Genomic DNA, 16,845 nt, shown 5'->3' on the forward strand with positions numbered 1-16,845 from the left:
TTGAAACATACAGTAAAACTCCCCTAATCTGGGCAGGCTGGGACCGAGCACTGCCCGTAACTCAGAACGTACTTACTGAATGCAAGTATAATTTTATCCAAAACCTGTCCCCTTGGAAAAAATTCTGTGGCTGTGGCAAGTTACGCAGAAATCACTATCACCCGAGGAAATAAGTTCAAATAAAGGAAATCACACGTTGTCCCCGAGGAATTTTGCCCGTATCGTACTAGTACAGTCGACTACTGATTACGAACACCATTGTGCACGAGAGTTACAGCCGACTCCTGATTTAAAGACTACTGATTACGAACACCATTGTGCACGAGAGTTACAGCCGACTCCTGATATAACGAACACCATTGTGCAGGAGAATTAAAGTCGACTACTGATATAACGAACACCATTGTGCAGGAGAATTAAAGTCGACTCCTGATAATAATTATTACAGTATATAACAAACACCATTGTGCTGGAGAACTAGTTCTTTACAGCCGAAGTTCATTATAACAGAAATACACGTAAGTACTTACGCTGTGGGTTCAAACTAGCTAAACTGGGACATGGACAACGGTTCGCTATACCACGAAATTCGATACGCAAGTTCGTTTTAAGTGCAGTCAACTGTATTACAATGGTTATGTACGCTTGGCAGTACTAGTAATCATTACTAACCACAACCCCCAGTACAGGGTATGTACTCTTGGTACTACGCAGAAAGCAGCAGAAAAGCTATTGCTCTCTTGCCAGTGTATACATAGGTGAGTGCAGGTTTCTCCAAGTTTGTCTTGGCGAAGGATAGTGTAAAAAGTACATTATAACAAGTCGTCATATCCTCTACGAGGATTGTGGAAACCCGCAGAAAGTGCTGCAGATTTTCATCTATAATATGCTACAGAAAATACCGCAGAATAACCCCATTTCCCGGCGGAATTTGGAACGTTTGTCCGCGTTTTTCCAAAGCTAGGGACAGCCCGCAATAGTTTTTGGGACTGTTTCTCTTTGAAAAGCCAATTTTCGTGACTAGCTTGGTCAGAAAGATGCCCAGTAGACTGGGGAGTTTTACTGTATGCGATTTGAGTTACGGACATTGCAGGAAGTGATGGACAATGACTAGCCCGAATAAGCAAGATGTGTGTGGGTAGTACACAAATTAATAGCCAGATAATGTGTGCACAATGATTGTCATGTAGTTATTATCTACTTCGAAGTATGTTACTATTGTTTCATGCATGAGATGTGAATGCCATAGAACTGGGAGTGGGACAATGCACCCAAAGGAGGGGTCCGAGTAACTGGACCCCTCGACACACAAGTGGAGAGATGTTTTTTTTTAATGGGAATGCTTAGCGCTACTTCAAGAAGCAGTAGCTGACTCCAACGTTGGAGAGCGTAGCCCTTCTAACGGCAGCATATCAGCCAACACCACAAAGTGCTTAATTTGTACAGAACATGTTTGCTTTTTAAGTTGGGCCTAGCACAACAGCAGCGGGAATCCTACTAATGAAATGGGGAAAATGGACAGTGAGAAGTGGCGAGCCATTCACAACGGCAATCCGGAGCAAGATGTACCGAAAACGTTAAACAAAGAATTCTCGCCATTCTGCCCGTTTGATGAGCTCTAATGTGACTGGACAAGCAACAGGTAGCCAAGAGACGATGATAACAAGCCGATCAGACGCGGGGAAAAAAGAAAAAAAAGAAAGAAAGAGCAAAGACAGAAGAGGCATGAGGGAAGTATCAAAACAAAAACAAAAAAAAGGAGTTAGACTCCCTGTCTACTAGTGAAACCAACACTATCATGTGACACAGTCATCCTATGAGTGGCATGCTATGCAGCACGTGTGCAGATGAAACATATTACGCAACATTCACAAGATGTGCGTACATGTGATGTATACAATGAGTGCAAACGAGCACGATTACAAGTTTCCATGAAATTACGAGGACACCTACACAAGAGATACAAATTGGTACATAGACCAACAACTAACCGAGAGCACTCTCAACATAAAAAGAAGCGAAAGTTCGGAGGTGACAAGCAAAATCACCGCAAAGGAATCGGTCAGTCAGTTCCGTTATGTGCAGCAATGCCTAAGCCAAAATCCAAACATCTAACATACTCTACAACAACATCACCCATCACCCGCCAAATCAAAACTCAGCAAACTCAGCTGCAAACTTCTCTGTGCCGGAAATCCGCAGAGGCTCCTCATCATAATCGTCGAAGTTACTGCAGTCGCCAGCTCCCTTTGTCTTCGGGATGAAAGGTGCATCGATCTGGTAACACAAGAGGAAGGAGAGAACGAAACATGCAAGTCTTGCATCAAGAAAGGCAAAAAACGCAACACGTACAGTGTACGTGCACCCCCGATATCCTATAACCCTGCAGATGGACGAACGGGTCTCAATGGCGTAGAGCTGGTCCTCCTGCCTATAACTCTCCCCGTGTTCGCGCTCACTCTTTCCAGCAATGAATGTCATCTGCAATGGCGGACCATCACCTTCTATCATCTATGAGGAGAGAGAGAGAGAGAGAGCGCAGGTGGTGGTGGTTGATCCACAGGATAACGGCCAACCAGAAAGGATAGCGGGAAACCAAAGTGACTTTGTGGCACTGCGTTGCTGATGCGTATGCATCCCTTGGTGAAGCTGACGACTACCTACGCAAGAAATCTCTGCGAACGTACCGTGTGGATGCTTGGACATAGCATGCGTTGTGTTTTCATCAGGATGTGGTAGAATCTTAACCGCAAGGTCAAAATCTCCGTCAACAACAGCCAAAAAGTGCCTATGGTTCGAATCAAAGGTCATTGTAGAATTGAAATTAGTATCTCCTCTCAACCATATCAAATGAACAAAAACACTACAACCTCTTTTCACGAAATGCGCGTGTGAATGCCACTTGTGTTTCCCGCCAAACCCGCCCGAGTGAATGCGCCCTAACATTACAATGGTTCGGTCGATAGTGCATGCATGATTGTGACAACACGGCATGTACTCTTGCTGTTGACAGATATTACAAAACTCTAGTGCCTGTTTCGGTGTGCGTGTAAGTGTCTGCACGTGTGCCGATGGAGAGGGGCGTAGTAACTCATCTGGACAATAAATAAAATGAGGAATATTCACTCGTTCATTGGGTCTAGTTTCGAAAGAATACTGGTACGTTTCATCACAACCAGCACCACCCCGTACCACATCCCGTTGGAGTACTCGAGCGCTTCATAGTACAACAGTCAATGGTTTATGCGGGTCGAAACCTGGCATAAGGATTATGGACATGTTACGACTTCAGGTCTGCTGTTGGATATGGTCATTTTGAGTGCCACCAGCTTAGAAATTCCTGCTTATCCGAGGAAATCAGCGACCACGTCCATGGCACGACACACTGATTATCCCCAGGTTGGTGCAAGCACATTCTGTCGAAGCATTGAGTGCATGCAAGGTGCTGAGGTTGACAGCTCAAAGTACATAAGATCGGACAGTATACGACAGCTGTCTGGATTGGAGGTATGTATTACAAGGATGCGACTCGCATTAATTAGCATTTTCAAAAGATACAGTATCGTTTCCCACTCGCAGGGCTGGAATCCACACCTTGCGATGCTGAAAGGATTACGGGTGCAGTGAAACCCAAGTAGACCCACGGACAAGCACAGCAATGCGTGACAACAGCTGTAGCACTGTGCACCATTAGCAATTTACCTTCTTCTGGAAGATTGCAATCCAGTCGGTGGGTGCACCAGTGAACCACTTGCAGTCCTTGATATCACTGACGCCATTCTTCAAATTACCCCATCGTTTCGTGATGTCTACTTGAAGAAGGTTGCGCAGCAGTTCTCTAATGTCCTGCGTGAAATGTGACGGGAACCGCACCTAGCAGAACAACAAACAATAGGGAAAAGTGACTTTGCACTCCCTGTAGGTCTTCAGTAACACAGAAATCCCAACAGCAATAGTATTTATAAAGCCAGTTCTGGAACAGGTACACACCCTACCCCCAAAATGGGGTATTATTGATAATACCCATGTTTTCATTTATGAACATCTCGTTCGTGTTATACATGAAGAGAGATACAGGTGTTCTTCATGTGGACTTGTCATGGCGGCTGTTTACGAAGGCCAATGCCGGGTGTACATCACCAGTGAACGCAACTAAGTCCTGACCAGTTTGTTAGAACTGGATGTCGAGTAAGATGCTTCATGATTCACCTACGCCGGGTCCGTCTCCCATAACACTGACGAGCAAACGTCGAAGACACATCTTGCAGTTGCTCCAATCATCTGTGTCATTCGTTGCGATCACCAAGCGTTGAAATGGCTACGTACTTTCAAAAATCCAAGGGGACAAGTTGCCCGTTGGATCGAACATTTGTCGGAATATGATTATGCATGGATACATCGCCCGGGCGCACAACACGGAAACGCAGATGGTCTTTCAAGATACCCTGTCGATGACGCGTCGCCCACGATTAACTCGCTACATTTTCTAGGCAGTGATGAGGCATGTAGGGAATGGCAAGAAGCTACTGACAACGATCAAGATCTTAAAGAAATCAAAAACCTATTACAAAGCGACAACCGCAATAAGCAACCGACTCGTCCAGGCGCACGCGCTCTCTGGACCGAAAAAGGTAAACTTTTTGTCGACAATGGTTTGGTTTATCGAAGACTTCAGATTAATGCTAGCCAATTGATTGTTCCTCGCACATTTCGTAGTCGTATTATTCGTGAAGCGCACTCGACAGCAGTGACCGGCCATTTCGCCACAAGACGCACGATTACATTAGTCGCGAAAAAGTATTTTTGGATTGGGTTTCGCGCTGAGATTGACGAATTTTGTCGCAGGTGTACCGACTGTCAGCGTTCGAAAGCAAAGAATCCAGTTGATCGTGCACCTTTGCAACATTTGGCTTCTTCCAAACCGCTCGAACTAGTTGCAATGGATCTGATGGGCCCACTGCCAATTTCATCGTCAAAAAATGCATATATTCTCGTGGTTGTTGATCATTTTTCAAAATGGACTGAATGCTATCCATTGCCAGATATTCGTGCATGCACTGTCGCTCAATGTTTTGTAAAAGAGTTTGTGTCTCGCCATGGTTTACCTGAGCGCATTCACACTGACCAGGGTAAGCAGTTCGAATCACTATTGTTTCGCGAGCTATGCCTACGTCTTGACATTGATAAATCACGAACGACTCCGTATCATCCGCAGGGCGATGGTGTTGTTGAGAGAGCGAATAGAACGATCCAGAATGTTTTGAAGATTTTTGTTGACGAGGCCAATTCGAATTGGGACGAGCTACTTCCTTCGACGATGTTAGCGTACAATACAAGTGTTCACGCGTCTACGAATTTTACGCCGTATTCTTTAATGTTTGGTCGCGAGGCACATATGCCTCTCGATATTTTGTGTCCTCCGCCTGCCGACTCACTTCCTGAAACGCACGAATTTTTTGCGACAGAACATGTTTCAAAGTTGCGTTCCTCGTACGATTTGGTTCGACAACATCTCGATTCTAGTCAACGTTGTTCCAAAATCCGTCACGATCGAAAATCTCGCGCTAGTCCATTGAATGTAGGTGACCGAGTTTGGTTACATCGACATCCGCCGCCTCAAGTTTCGCCTAAATTTTTCAAATATTGGTCGGGACCTTGGGAAATTGTAAAGAAACCGACAGACGTTACGTATGCGATTGAACCTCGATTTGAGAGTCCTATCCGCCATCGGCCTTGCACAGTCCATCGAAATCGCCTTCGGAAATGTTTGACGCAAATGGGACCTGCTGCACGAACACCGCTTGCTGCGCCTACACGAACAACTCTTGCTGCGCCTCCACGACCAACACTTGCTGCACCTACACACACGTACAATACTCGTTCTCGCCCTCCGACTTAATTTAATATTCTTTACCGATAAGTGTCCTTTAATTCGGTGTTGGTTTGTTTGGTGTGTGTGGTCGGTTGTTTTTGCTTCGTTGTTCTCGTCCTGGGTGTGGGGCTTCACTCATCACCATGATAGCGAGTATGTCTCTTTCGCCTGATGAAGAAATGGCAGCAGCCCTCTTGCTTCCGCTTCCGCCGAATTTGCCGCCCTCGTCTCCTCCGCCTCCACCTCCGCCCCAAACGCCGCCGCCGCATCCGAATTGCGCCATGCTAGAGCCATGGGATATCCAACCATGGGGGACGCCGCTGGAATTCGATGACTGGGTGCGGCAAGCACCGTCGCCGCCGTCGCCGCGGACGCCCGTACTTCCATCTCCACCACCGACGCCCGGACTAATCAGGCCGGCACGATTGGACGCCGCGCGTCGCCACCTTATTATACCACCGCGCCCTCCATCGGCAGAGGAACTGATAACGGCTATTCGCCAGCGCCTGAATATCCGCACTTACCGACCACCGCTCCGACGACCACGCCCGCCTCCTCGACAACGACCACGCCCACAGCCTCGACAACGACCACGAACGATACGCCCGACGAGACACCGATACTTCGACGCCGACGTTCATCAAGCTCAGATGATTATATCGTTGCGTTTGAAGATTGTGGCAGTAAGTCAATATGGAGTCTAGATGTTCTACACTGATTCGTAGGGCAAGTTAAGACGATACGGCCAGCGCCCGCACTCTGTTTAGTTGTAGTGAAGATCAGCTTTGAAGAATACAAGTCTGTACGTGATGACTACACCCGAGCCTTGTGTCTGAATACCTCTGTCGCTTCGTCACAGAGCCTATGAATGTCCAGCAGCCATCCATTATGACCATACAATAACAGGTTCAGACCTTCGTGTAAGAAAAGTCCAGGAGAGTGAACAATCACTCTCGCTATCCTCTCAAGGAGAGTGGTGGGAGAGCAGTCCCCACTACCCCCCCCCCCCAAAAAAAGTCGCTCGCCTTATCTATCCAAGGCGAGCACAATACGGGTTTTTTTTCAACATCTTGCCATACCCCAATCGGATTCAATACCCAATAGCTGCCAAATTCGTTCTGGAAAATCGCCGTACGCACTACAAATGAAAGCTGTTCGGACCACAACTAATTACTTTAGTTTCCCTTCATCAGGGACAATGACACACGCAATGGGAAATTGAGACAATTCGCTAAGATCCATGGTATTCTTGTGGTATTCATCGTAGAGCGCTCCTTTTGAGGCTTTGTTCTGTAGCTGACAGCTAAAGACCCTTGCCTGGCGTCACACGTACACAGGTCTATGCATGCCCGGACTGTCACGCAACAGAGGGAAATCCGTTATGTCAACATTATGTGTGCGGAAGTGAAAATTTGCAACGGTACGTAAAATACCCTGCGAGTGCCGTAACTCCACTATTGGACCTCGGATCGACTTCCGATTTGTTGGAGCCGACAGCTGAGAACTTTCTAATGCGAATAGATCTTTCGATTACTCGATTCCGTTCAGGGAAAGCCGAGTTACGAAATATTTGAGTGTTTTCAGAACTAACTTCATAGTGATGCGGATGCGCTCGAAATTCTCAAGGCGCGCGACGAAAAGTGCGCCCTAAAAGAAAATAAGGAGAGCGAAGGCGCGCGAGAGCGATCGCTCTCCTTTTACCAGATGGTCTGAGGTTACTGTAAAAACGGGAATTTTCGGTATTTCCCAAAATTAACGGTTTGGTAGTTCGAAAATTTCGGTAAACCAGTTTTCCAGATCCAAAAATGCATTTTGCACACTGCGTGGCATGACTTTTAGGTCGCGTTTTATTTTAGGTAAAAATTACCTGTACCGAAGTCACCGACATTTTCCAGTTTTACAGGATCATGCATCTGACTTCGGCAGCAGATCCAATCATGATGATGCGACGATCCTCAAATTATGGACGTCGCCAGAAGGAACAGCAAAGTTTAGGCTCTCGACCATATAAGTACTAGTGTGCATCCTTATTTCGATAACCCCAGCTTCATAGCCATATTTGATCAGGCAGACAGACCCCAGTTACACATACCTTTCCGCTGACGATCTTCTCGTAGATTTGGATGGGTTGATCCGCGAAGAATGGCGGATACCCAGCGGCCATTTCATAGATAAGCACGCCTGTCGCCCACCAGTCTACAGCCTTGTTGTAGCCCTGCATCGCAAGTAAACAAGTCAATGCAATACAATATAGTCAACCAGAAAAGATGCCACAATGCGGAGGATTAGCAAGATGGAATTCGGGTTCGTGTTCGCACTCCAAGGAAAGTCGAACTCAGTGACGGAATCCGCGGTATGAGAAGGATTAGCAAACAGAATTCGCACATGCATGACGTTGACACTTCGTACATGTACATAAGTCATTGTGTACTACCAAGAGTACATAACCCCCAAGAGTGTGCAACTCCAGCTATGGGGTCTGCGACGGCAGAACTTCACATCACGTGATGAACCCGTACACATTATTTGCACTCAGTGCATGATTGATACAGGGTTGTACGAAACCCAGCTTTGGGTACAACTCTCTTGTGATCACTTTGCACTGTTTTCCAGTGTAACCTTTTGAACCATGTCACGTGATGTGAAGTTCTGCCGTCGCAGCACTGCATAGAGGTTGTGCAGGCAGTTGCACACTCTTGGGGGTTATGTACTCTTGGTACTACAGACAGTACAGCGTAGTAAATTTAGGACTGTCCTGACACGAATCAGTGATTCGTGTTTCGTTCGACTACTTTTCTGAACGAGAAATGCTGAAGTTTGCAATCTAGTTCGCGAGCCGAAAAATGTTCGCGAACACGAACGCGAATTTCGTCTGCCTAATCCTCCGTACTATGCCAAGCTGATGGTGGACTAATGGCGACAACACAAAAAAACATGCTGCTGTCGACTCGAAACCGATCGTTCCATACATTGACACCCAGTGCATGTTCAATAGACTAACTTGTCCAGTTTTCAATTGAAAGACCTGTTGACCAAGGCATTTCAATTTTTACCGCATTATGCTCCTGCACCCAACGGGTTTCCTCTTCTTTGTTGTGCCGGAGTTACAGCCTTTTTTTAGTTTTCCCACTCGAAAGCATCGAACTCGATGCAGTAATCAGCCACACAAACCGAGCATGTTTGCAACTCAATTGGGATAACAGCAACCAAATATGCATGTACTCATCCAAATAGGGGCATTTCAGTCACACACAGTGCACTTAATTTGACTCCTAAAGGGTTAGTATAGTAATCAGTCAAATAAACTGAGCACACTTGCAACTCAATAAGGAGAACAGCAACTAAACACACATGCACACCTCCATACAGGGATATTCCATTCATACAGTGCACATATCTCTCCCAAATTAGGCAGCAGGTGAAACATAAGGTCACGAAAACAAGAAGGCAGCACCACAGGGTATGCTATTGAAATTTTGATTTCGTAATCTACAGAAACGATGTACGCAATGCACAGTCGGTTGTCGGTTTAGAAGTCCACAACTTGTTAACATTTCATGTTGTTAAAGTAAAGTAAAGTTTGCACGTCCGCGTTACCACCGGCGATACAATTGTGTTGAGAAACACAACCAGCTTAGGAAGTTTCGCATGTGCCAGGCCACCACCATGCCTGTGCTACCAGGGTGGCAGATGCAGCGCCTAACGGCGAGGGTGAGGTGGTAAGTCTCACAACCAATGCCCGACAAGGGGGGCTAACCTCGTTAGCTGCATCCATGTTACCCTCACTCCGAGTAGTGAGTACCCAGTTGACCGTGGGTGTCGGCGCAGTTCACTGCATGTAAAGTGGTTCACGCATGCATCGCCGCATTTGCTAGCACAGTACACGCTCCCTGCTCCCAGCGCGGGTCTCGAACTCGGGACCTTGTGATTCGCAGGCAAGCCCACAACCACTCGGCCAAAGCGCTGGTGCATATGTTGTTAACCTGTTCAGCACGAAGGACGTAATAATACGTCATTCAGAATACCACTGCACCACGGAGGACGTAATATTACGTCCTGAGTGTACATCGCGCATATACGCGATTTGTCTGGATCGCGTGCGTTCAAACTATCGTAACTCAGTCAATTCTTGGTCGATTCTCACGATCGAAGTATGTATCTGGAAGAGAAAACTCTCAGCTTGCGATAGAAACCATCGCCGAAGCGATACGACCCCGGGTTGTTGAGATATGCGACTCAACACGGCAAATTCAAAGAGAATTTTTTGCGCGATTTGCAGAACGCGTATTTTTCATTTTTGATCATTTTCGATCATTTTTGCGCTACCTGCTGCCATGGAAACTAGATTCAAATGATGGTGGCGGATCTCGGGAGTCCTCAAAAAAATTTGAGCTCGATACGAGCAAGGAGGGCGAAATGGCAGCTGAGGATTTGGTCTCTTGCCCGTGCTCAAGTCTGTCGAGCGCGTGGGTGAAGTTTGCCAGACTGTAGCATGGGCGTTTAGTTTCGCTCCGAGCTAAGTTTGGAACTAGTTTGCTCCTCGTCTCAAGGCCTTTCCAGGAAGCTCAAGATCGTGGAATTCGTCCAAGGGAAGGTAAAGTTATCGATCCTTGAACAGGTAGTACTTTCACAGGAAAAACGCCACTTTTGCAGGTGTTGCCGTGGGGAGGCATTCAGGTAGTGTCGTGCTCAAAAGGTTAACCAACAAAAATCCGGAGATTGTGAAGTTTAAATTGGAGCTAATGCAAGTGGTATTTGCATGTGGTATTACACTACATAGCCAGGAGAGAAGTCTTCACCTCCTAAAAAAAGGGGAACCTTCACTCACTTCACCCCGAGTACATAACTCCCCAAGAGCGTACAACTCTTCATGGGTTTGCTATAGGGTGTGGCTACAGCGAACGTGCATATCATGTGGGGCAGTTTTCACGCTGTGCGTAAACCTGCTTTACCGAGCAGTGAAGTAGTAAAAGTAGCACTCCCTGATAGAACCCCACCCAGCTCATGTGAGTCATCAGAGCAGGTGTCTAGACAGCACGCATGCTGGCCTATGCCGTATGCTGGAAAATGCGATGTGAGTTCAGAGTTGCGCACATGGAAGGGGGTCAAATACTCTGATTCCACCAAGATAAATAATGCCCCCCCCCCCCCCCCCCCAAGTAAAATCAAAAGGCAAACGAACCTTGCTCAAGATAATCTCAGGTGCTAAGTACTCGGGCGTGCCACACAACGTCCACGTTCTTCCCTTGATCTTCTTTGCGAAGCCGAAGTCAGTCACTTTGAGGTACCCTTTCTCATCAATGAGAATGTTCTCTGGTTTCAAATCTCTGTAGAACACCAGGAATACAAGATGGAGCACAGATAAAGGATGATGCAGGGCTGATCCTACTTCTAGCCCAGAGTAGCTGGCTTCACACTACATACTCAAATTACACAGCACTGCATTCAGCACCGCTTTTATGCGCATAGTGGCATTCCGTGACAAGGTCGCTGTGGTACGCATCCTTTCGAGGCGAAAAACGTTTATAGAGGTGCAGGGCGTGCGTTCTCTCATGCCGAACAAGACATTTACACACTGCATGACCCGCCTCTACAATGACATCCTCTCGTGTACACATGCGGTGAATTCAAATGTTGCAGTGAACAACGGAGCACCGTCATACAGAACAATATTGCATAAGATCTCCCCCCCCCCCCCCCCCCTCCAATGTAGCTATTTATTGCAACCGTACAAAAACATAGCTTTGCTGAACAATGATTTTGACAAGCTGGGTCAAGATTCAGTATGTCGCCTGAGCAGCAGCTAGGAAGTCAAGCTAAGTCTGGAGACATCTGTCGGCAGTAAAATGTACGATACCCAGAAAGAAAGGTACTCTTGCCCCCCCCCCCCCTTTTTGCCTAAACCAGCTTGGGAGGAAACCAGGCAGCTGGTGATATGAAGTGGTAGCCAGACAAAGAATCAGTATAGGACACTTGAAAAGGCACTAAGCACCAGTCCTATGGGCAACCCGCTAGAGGGACAAACATGATTATTAGCCAAGCCAATATTACCCTCCACACACTCAACCTAGAGGGCTACAGTAGAAATACACAACGCGATACGTACCTGTACACAATCTCAAGTGAGTGCAGGTACTCAAAGCCAAGGACGATTTGAGCAGCGTAGAATCGAGAATGTGATTCGCTGGAGGTCAACAAGAAAAACGAGTAGAGTGTAGGTTAGAGGACTGAGATAAAGCATGCGCTCGTAATCATTGGACACACAGCAAGAAATGCTAGCTTCCCCATCACTTGTATTTGATAAAGCGGAGCTGGCCAGGTTGGTTGGTTGTAGTTCGTCTCCTCGTAACGGCATTGATGTGCCACAGTCTTACTTACAAGTACAAAATATCACACTCCGCATACCCAACAGTCCTTGCGGCAATAAGATATAGCTTGCATCCAAGTTGGTTGTGCTCTCTATCCCGTTGACATACTCCTATTAAATAGCGACAAACCTTCAGCTGTTATTTGCACAGTCAAACGTACGCCAGTGTTAAATGCCAGGCCAGCTTCAATATTCATTGTCAGTCTTATTACAGCACCTGGCCACAATGCTGGACTGCGGCATATCTACTAAAGGCCTGGGTTTCCCCCTTGAAAGAATGAAGGTATTGCAAATTCGCAATGCTGTAGGATGGGGCATAGAATGAAGGCGCTGATTATACTTCAACATCTTAAATTCTCAATCAATGCTCAATGAGCAGCAAGCCATACCTGAAGCGGCCGATGCGACGTAAGTGAGAGAACATCTCACCACCAGACACATAACCAAGCACCATGTACAGATAGGAATTGTCCTGCAGTAGAAAAATCAAGACAAATGATGATGCAATATGGTGCCATCTGCAAATAAACATTGGCCACTAAAAAGTATTGTGGATCATACACGTACATGGACTAAAAAACCCTACCAAAAGAAGACAGCTATGCGGGTATATTCCATGACTGTATTTCCATAAGATGCATGCTACGCCTAGGTGGCCATTCAATCATGAATGTACGTTGGCAGCCAAAAAAAGCGCTGTTCTTTCACATACTCCCAAGAGCCACAATTGGTCACTAAGATACGGATACAGTAACGTCCAGTATCACACTCTTGTGACCATGAGCCATGGCCGCCAACATCCGTACACTGATTCCAACATGCATACACTATATATCCAAGATCCAGACAGGAGAGGGGGGGGGGGGGGGAGTGAGAGTGAGAGAGAGAGAAAGAGAGAGAGAGAGAGAGACAGCCTTCTGGGTCGTGAACTGTGCAATACTGTACTGTGCTGTCAGTCATACCCTAACCCTTTGCTGGCCACTGCATTTCATATGAAATCCATCATATTAGAAACAATGCCAATGACTCCGGACACCAGAACATTTTGAATTGTACAGGTTTTGATTTTCTGAAAGCCTGGTGCTACGTCTAGACCCTGGAAAAATAATACTGATACGCCATACGCGTTTGCTACTAAACTGGCACTCATGTCCTGAATCCACTGCCTGAGTGACCGTTGCTGTGTCGTTCGCTCTCCATGTCTCCCCCGCTACAGTACTACAGTCAGCAGATTCACCAAGGTACACTGCACTGAGATTGTCTTCAGCAGCTGGGGCCACAGTTACTCGCAAAAAATACACGACGGGAGTTCTGTTTCACAAGTTCAATTTCACCCACAGTGGTGGCTGGAATGAAGTATTTGCATAGATGGTGTATGTCTCAGCGCAAAGGACTGCTTAATCCTCCTCAGAGAAGTCATCTGAGAGCAAAAGAAGCTCACAGTCTAAACAAAATTGCAGCTCGCAAGCTTTTTATTTTTACGCACTGATGGCAAGCGAACACTTCCGTCATTAATTTGTTTGACCGCACAAATCTCAGCTAAGTCAAAAGGGAGCAGTGCAGATCTCTTTAGCTACTGTGAGCATCATGCCAGGGTCGTGTGTGAGCCACGGGATTTCCTCGTGGGTTGCTGCTATGCGTCATGGCGAGCATGGCTTTGCATAAAATTCAAATTAGCCGAACTCGACCAATTCAATGTATGGGTGGGCAGCAAAAGTTAAATTGAAAAGGAGTTGAACCAGCATGCCGCGTGATGCACGTACATGGGAACGTCTTCTGCGTCATAGACAGGGTACCGTCCCAGGACAGGTGAGGTAAAAGGAATTCAAATACATCTCGGAGCAGGAAGTGCAAAATATAAGAGCACAATATAACATAGCTAATCAAGCACAACATGCCATGAATACTAACCTTGAACGTGTATGCAAGGTTGACAAAGAACGGGAACTCGATTGACTGCAAAATACGTTTCTCATTGTTAGTGTGATCAACCTGCTTCAGCTTGACAACCTGGATAAAACGTAAACATGACAATAAAAAGCACAAGAAGTGTTTATAAAGGCCAGGTTGCTGGTAGTGTCGGGTTTTTGAAATGTGCATTAGGTAGCATTACACAAAACAATAAGAATACTGGCTATGACTTTCAGATATGCAATACCATTATCATAGTTCTGGTCTATCTCCTATAAACATCCCAGTTGGATGCCTTGATTTCAGAGTAATGTTGTTTTTCATAAGACCTGTAAGGTCCATGCACGGATACACAAGCAAGTAATAATTACTGGTACACAGTCACCAACTCAACAGAACCGTTACTGAAATGAAGAAGCTGACAGCGATATGCTCCAATGCACAAGCATTACAATCACAAAATCCGGTACAGATATCGCTCCGTTTAGTGGGATATGCTCAGAGAGAGAGAGAGAGAGAGAGAGAGAGAGAGAGAAAGTGATAAGATCATGAAATGCACCCTAGCGATACTGAACCACACGGTCCCACTTCATCCCCCATCACGCTGAGGCCAGTGAGAGTGAGGATTGTTCATGATGAGGTATGGTACAGCCACGCGGAGCATTTTACCATCATTCTCGTGAGAAACAGTCGCTACAGGAATGGGATCAGCATGTTTCATACCCACCACACAAAGAAATACTCAACGATGTCCACACAGCTACAAGTCAGTGTGCAACATGAGCGTTTTGCGTGGGACTACGCGCCTGGGATGCCATGATAGTGTTCTACACGGCAAGAATGTTGCTGCTGATGCTGCTGCTGCAGCTCTAAACATTCCGGGTACGGAAAGGACAAATAAAACTCACCTTCTGCTTCTCCAGGATCTTCATAGCGAAATACTGTTTATTCTTCTTATGTTGGACGAGCATCACTCGCCCAAAGGAACCTGTTCCGAGAGTCTTCAGACGGTCAAAGTCATCCAGATGAGCAGTGTTCTGAAGTGTAACAGAGCGGGATACACATAGGTATTCCCACTTGACTAAAGAGTTCAAAGGTTTGCAAACATTCCATTCCAAAGCACAAACCTTCGCTGGTGAGTCCCATTTCTTCTGAAAGTCTTCCTTCGCCTGAACCAAGAAGTCTCGAACTGTACAAAGAATACAAAGAGATGTAGGTCACCAACGCCTAATTTACTGCAGCAAACACTGATGGTGAAGACTCACCAGCCTCTTTGTCAGAAAGTCCACCGCGTTTCGCTGCCGATGAACCTGACTGGCCCATCGTTGCCTCTCACAACGGCCGACCAGAAAATATAAAAAGCTCTCAGCCTATCTAGAAGATACCCATATAGTGCTCCAACACCTAATGCCTATGCTCCGGGAGGAAGATTAGAGACTAAACAAAAGGCTCCGCCAAGAAGTGTAGCTAACCCAAAGTCAAAATGCGAGCACTTCAGCCTTCAGTCTTCACAGTCACTGTACAGTCTCAAAGGCCAAGCATACAAAAGACAGTGAAGGCTACTCGATCTGCGATCTGAGTCAGTGAGTGATGAGTGAAGTCGGAGGAGGACATCACATGTACATGCACACACTGACATACACAGCATGCCAGGCTAGCACAGCTCTCGTTGATTGTGATCAGCTGAATCACATACGAGTAGATCCGATCATCACACTCTGCTACTGCACTGGCAGTCTGGCACCTGTGTAGGCTGTGGCCGCTGACTGATGAGGCCATATTTGTATCTGCGAAAAGAACGCGTCGACGAGATCGCGTAGTTTTTTCCCATTTTGCATGATCTTCATGCATTCGGTAGAGCTACGGGTACGGTCACCACTGGTCACGCGCGGCCGCGCGCGGTACCACATGGCCACAGACTGTAATACATGTACGCATTGATCTTCTCCACGTGTTTCTGTTATCCCTCTCGCAGCTCGAATGCCAGAATTACTTGGCAGAAGTCTGGTTGGCGCTATATCTATCCGTACTGCTGAGGAACTTCTTCTGGGATGTTTCAAACTTTCATGGACATGACGGGGTATGTGGATAAAGAAATGGAGCAGGAAGTGCCGGCCATAACGGCATAAGGTTTGTATTTTTCTACCAATTTCACTGCTTTTCGAGCAGAATTTGCCAATCTGCCGAGCATTATCCGCCAAGGGCTAGTTGGCGCTGGTGAATGTGTACACCATACAGCTTCTAACACTTCCAAATCCAAGTTCCAATTGAGGAACATTACGAGCAAGACAGACAATATACCAAACCAAAAAAGTAGTATCGTGTTCAGGGGCCGATGTAAAGTGTGCATGAATGATTTACGCCCAGCCTTTTACATCCTTCGAAGCATTCGTCTACATAATATAATATGTAGGGATCGAGTTGAATCTTTTACACAACCTTGTTACATCTGCCTTGAGTTTCTTAGGATTAGACTTTTCAAATTTTCATTTTGATTCTATCGTCGAGTTTCAATTCATCCCTTGTATCTTTGGTTTTCTTCCTTCTTTCCATGTCGTATTGTTTGAATAAACCCAGTCTAGAGTATCGTGTTCATGCAAACAAAATTGTACATTGAAACGTTTGCTGAAGTGTTGTGCCGTCGACATGTACATGTCCCGCGTCGACGCGTCCCTGAATTAAAAAAATTCACGGT

General features: G+C 46.3%; 1 protein-coding gene across 1 annotated transcript; it reads right to left on the reverse strand.

The window, feature by feature from the left end:
- Positions 1-1,433: 1,433 nt before the first annotated feature.
- Positions 1,434-15,701, reverse strand: LOC135815785 (cAMP-dependent protein kinase catalytic subunit alpha-like). The gene is made up of 10 exons (XM_065329125.1): positions 15,416-15,701; positions 15,278-15,339; positions 15,059-15,187; positions 14,151-14,249; positions 12,629-12,711; positions 11,979-12,056; positions 11,055-11,199; positions 7,965-8,087; positions 3,703-3,873; positions 1,434-2,277 (listed from the first exon to the last, which is right to left on the reverse strand). Exons 1-10 carry the CDS (start codon positions 15,471-15,473, stop codon positions 2,152-2,154), a joined length of 1,074 nt encoding a protein of 357 aa, XP_065185197.1. The 5' UTR covers positions 15,474-15,701; the 3' UTR covers positions 1,434-2,151.
- Between the last annotated feature and the right edge of the window lie 1,144 nt (positions 15,702-16,845).

The sequence above is a fragment of the Sycon ciliatum genome, chromosome 4 (assembly GCF_964019385.1).
Source record: "Sycon ciliatum chromosome 4, ocSycCili1.1, whole genome shotgun sequence".
Lineage (NCBI taxonomy): Eukaryota > Metazoa > Porifera > Calcarea > Leucosolenida > Sycettidae > Sycon > Sycon ciliatum.

Excerpts from the sequence above, each read along its gene's own strand:
- LOC135815785 (XM_065329125.1), bottom strand. The coding sequence starts at position 15,473 with ATGGGCCAGTCAGGTTCATCGGCAGCGAAACGCGGTGGACTTTCTGAC. Across the intron at positions 15,188-15,277 it reads AATGGGACTCACCAGCGAAG|AACACTGCTCATCTGGATGA; the intron begins GTTTGTGCTTTG and ends GTTACACTTCAG. Across the intron at positions 12,057-12,628 it reads CGTCGCATCGGCCGCTTCAG|CGAATCACATTCTCGATTCT; the intron begins GTATGGCTTGCT and ends GTTGACCTCCAG.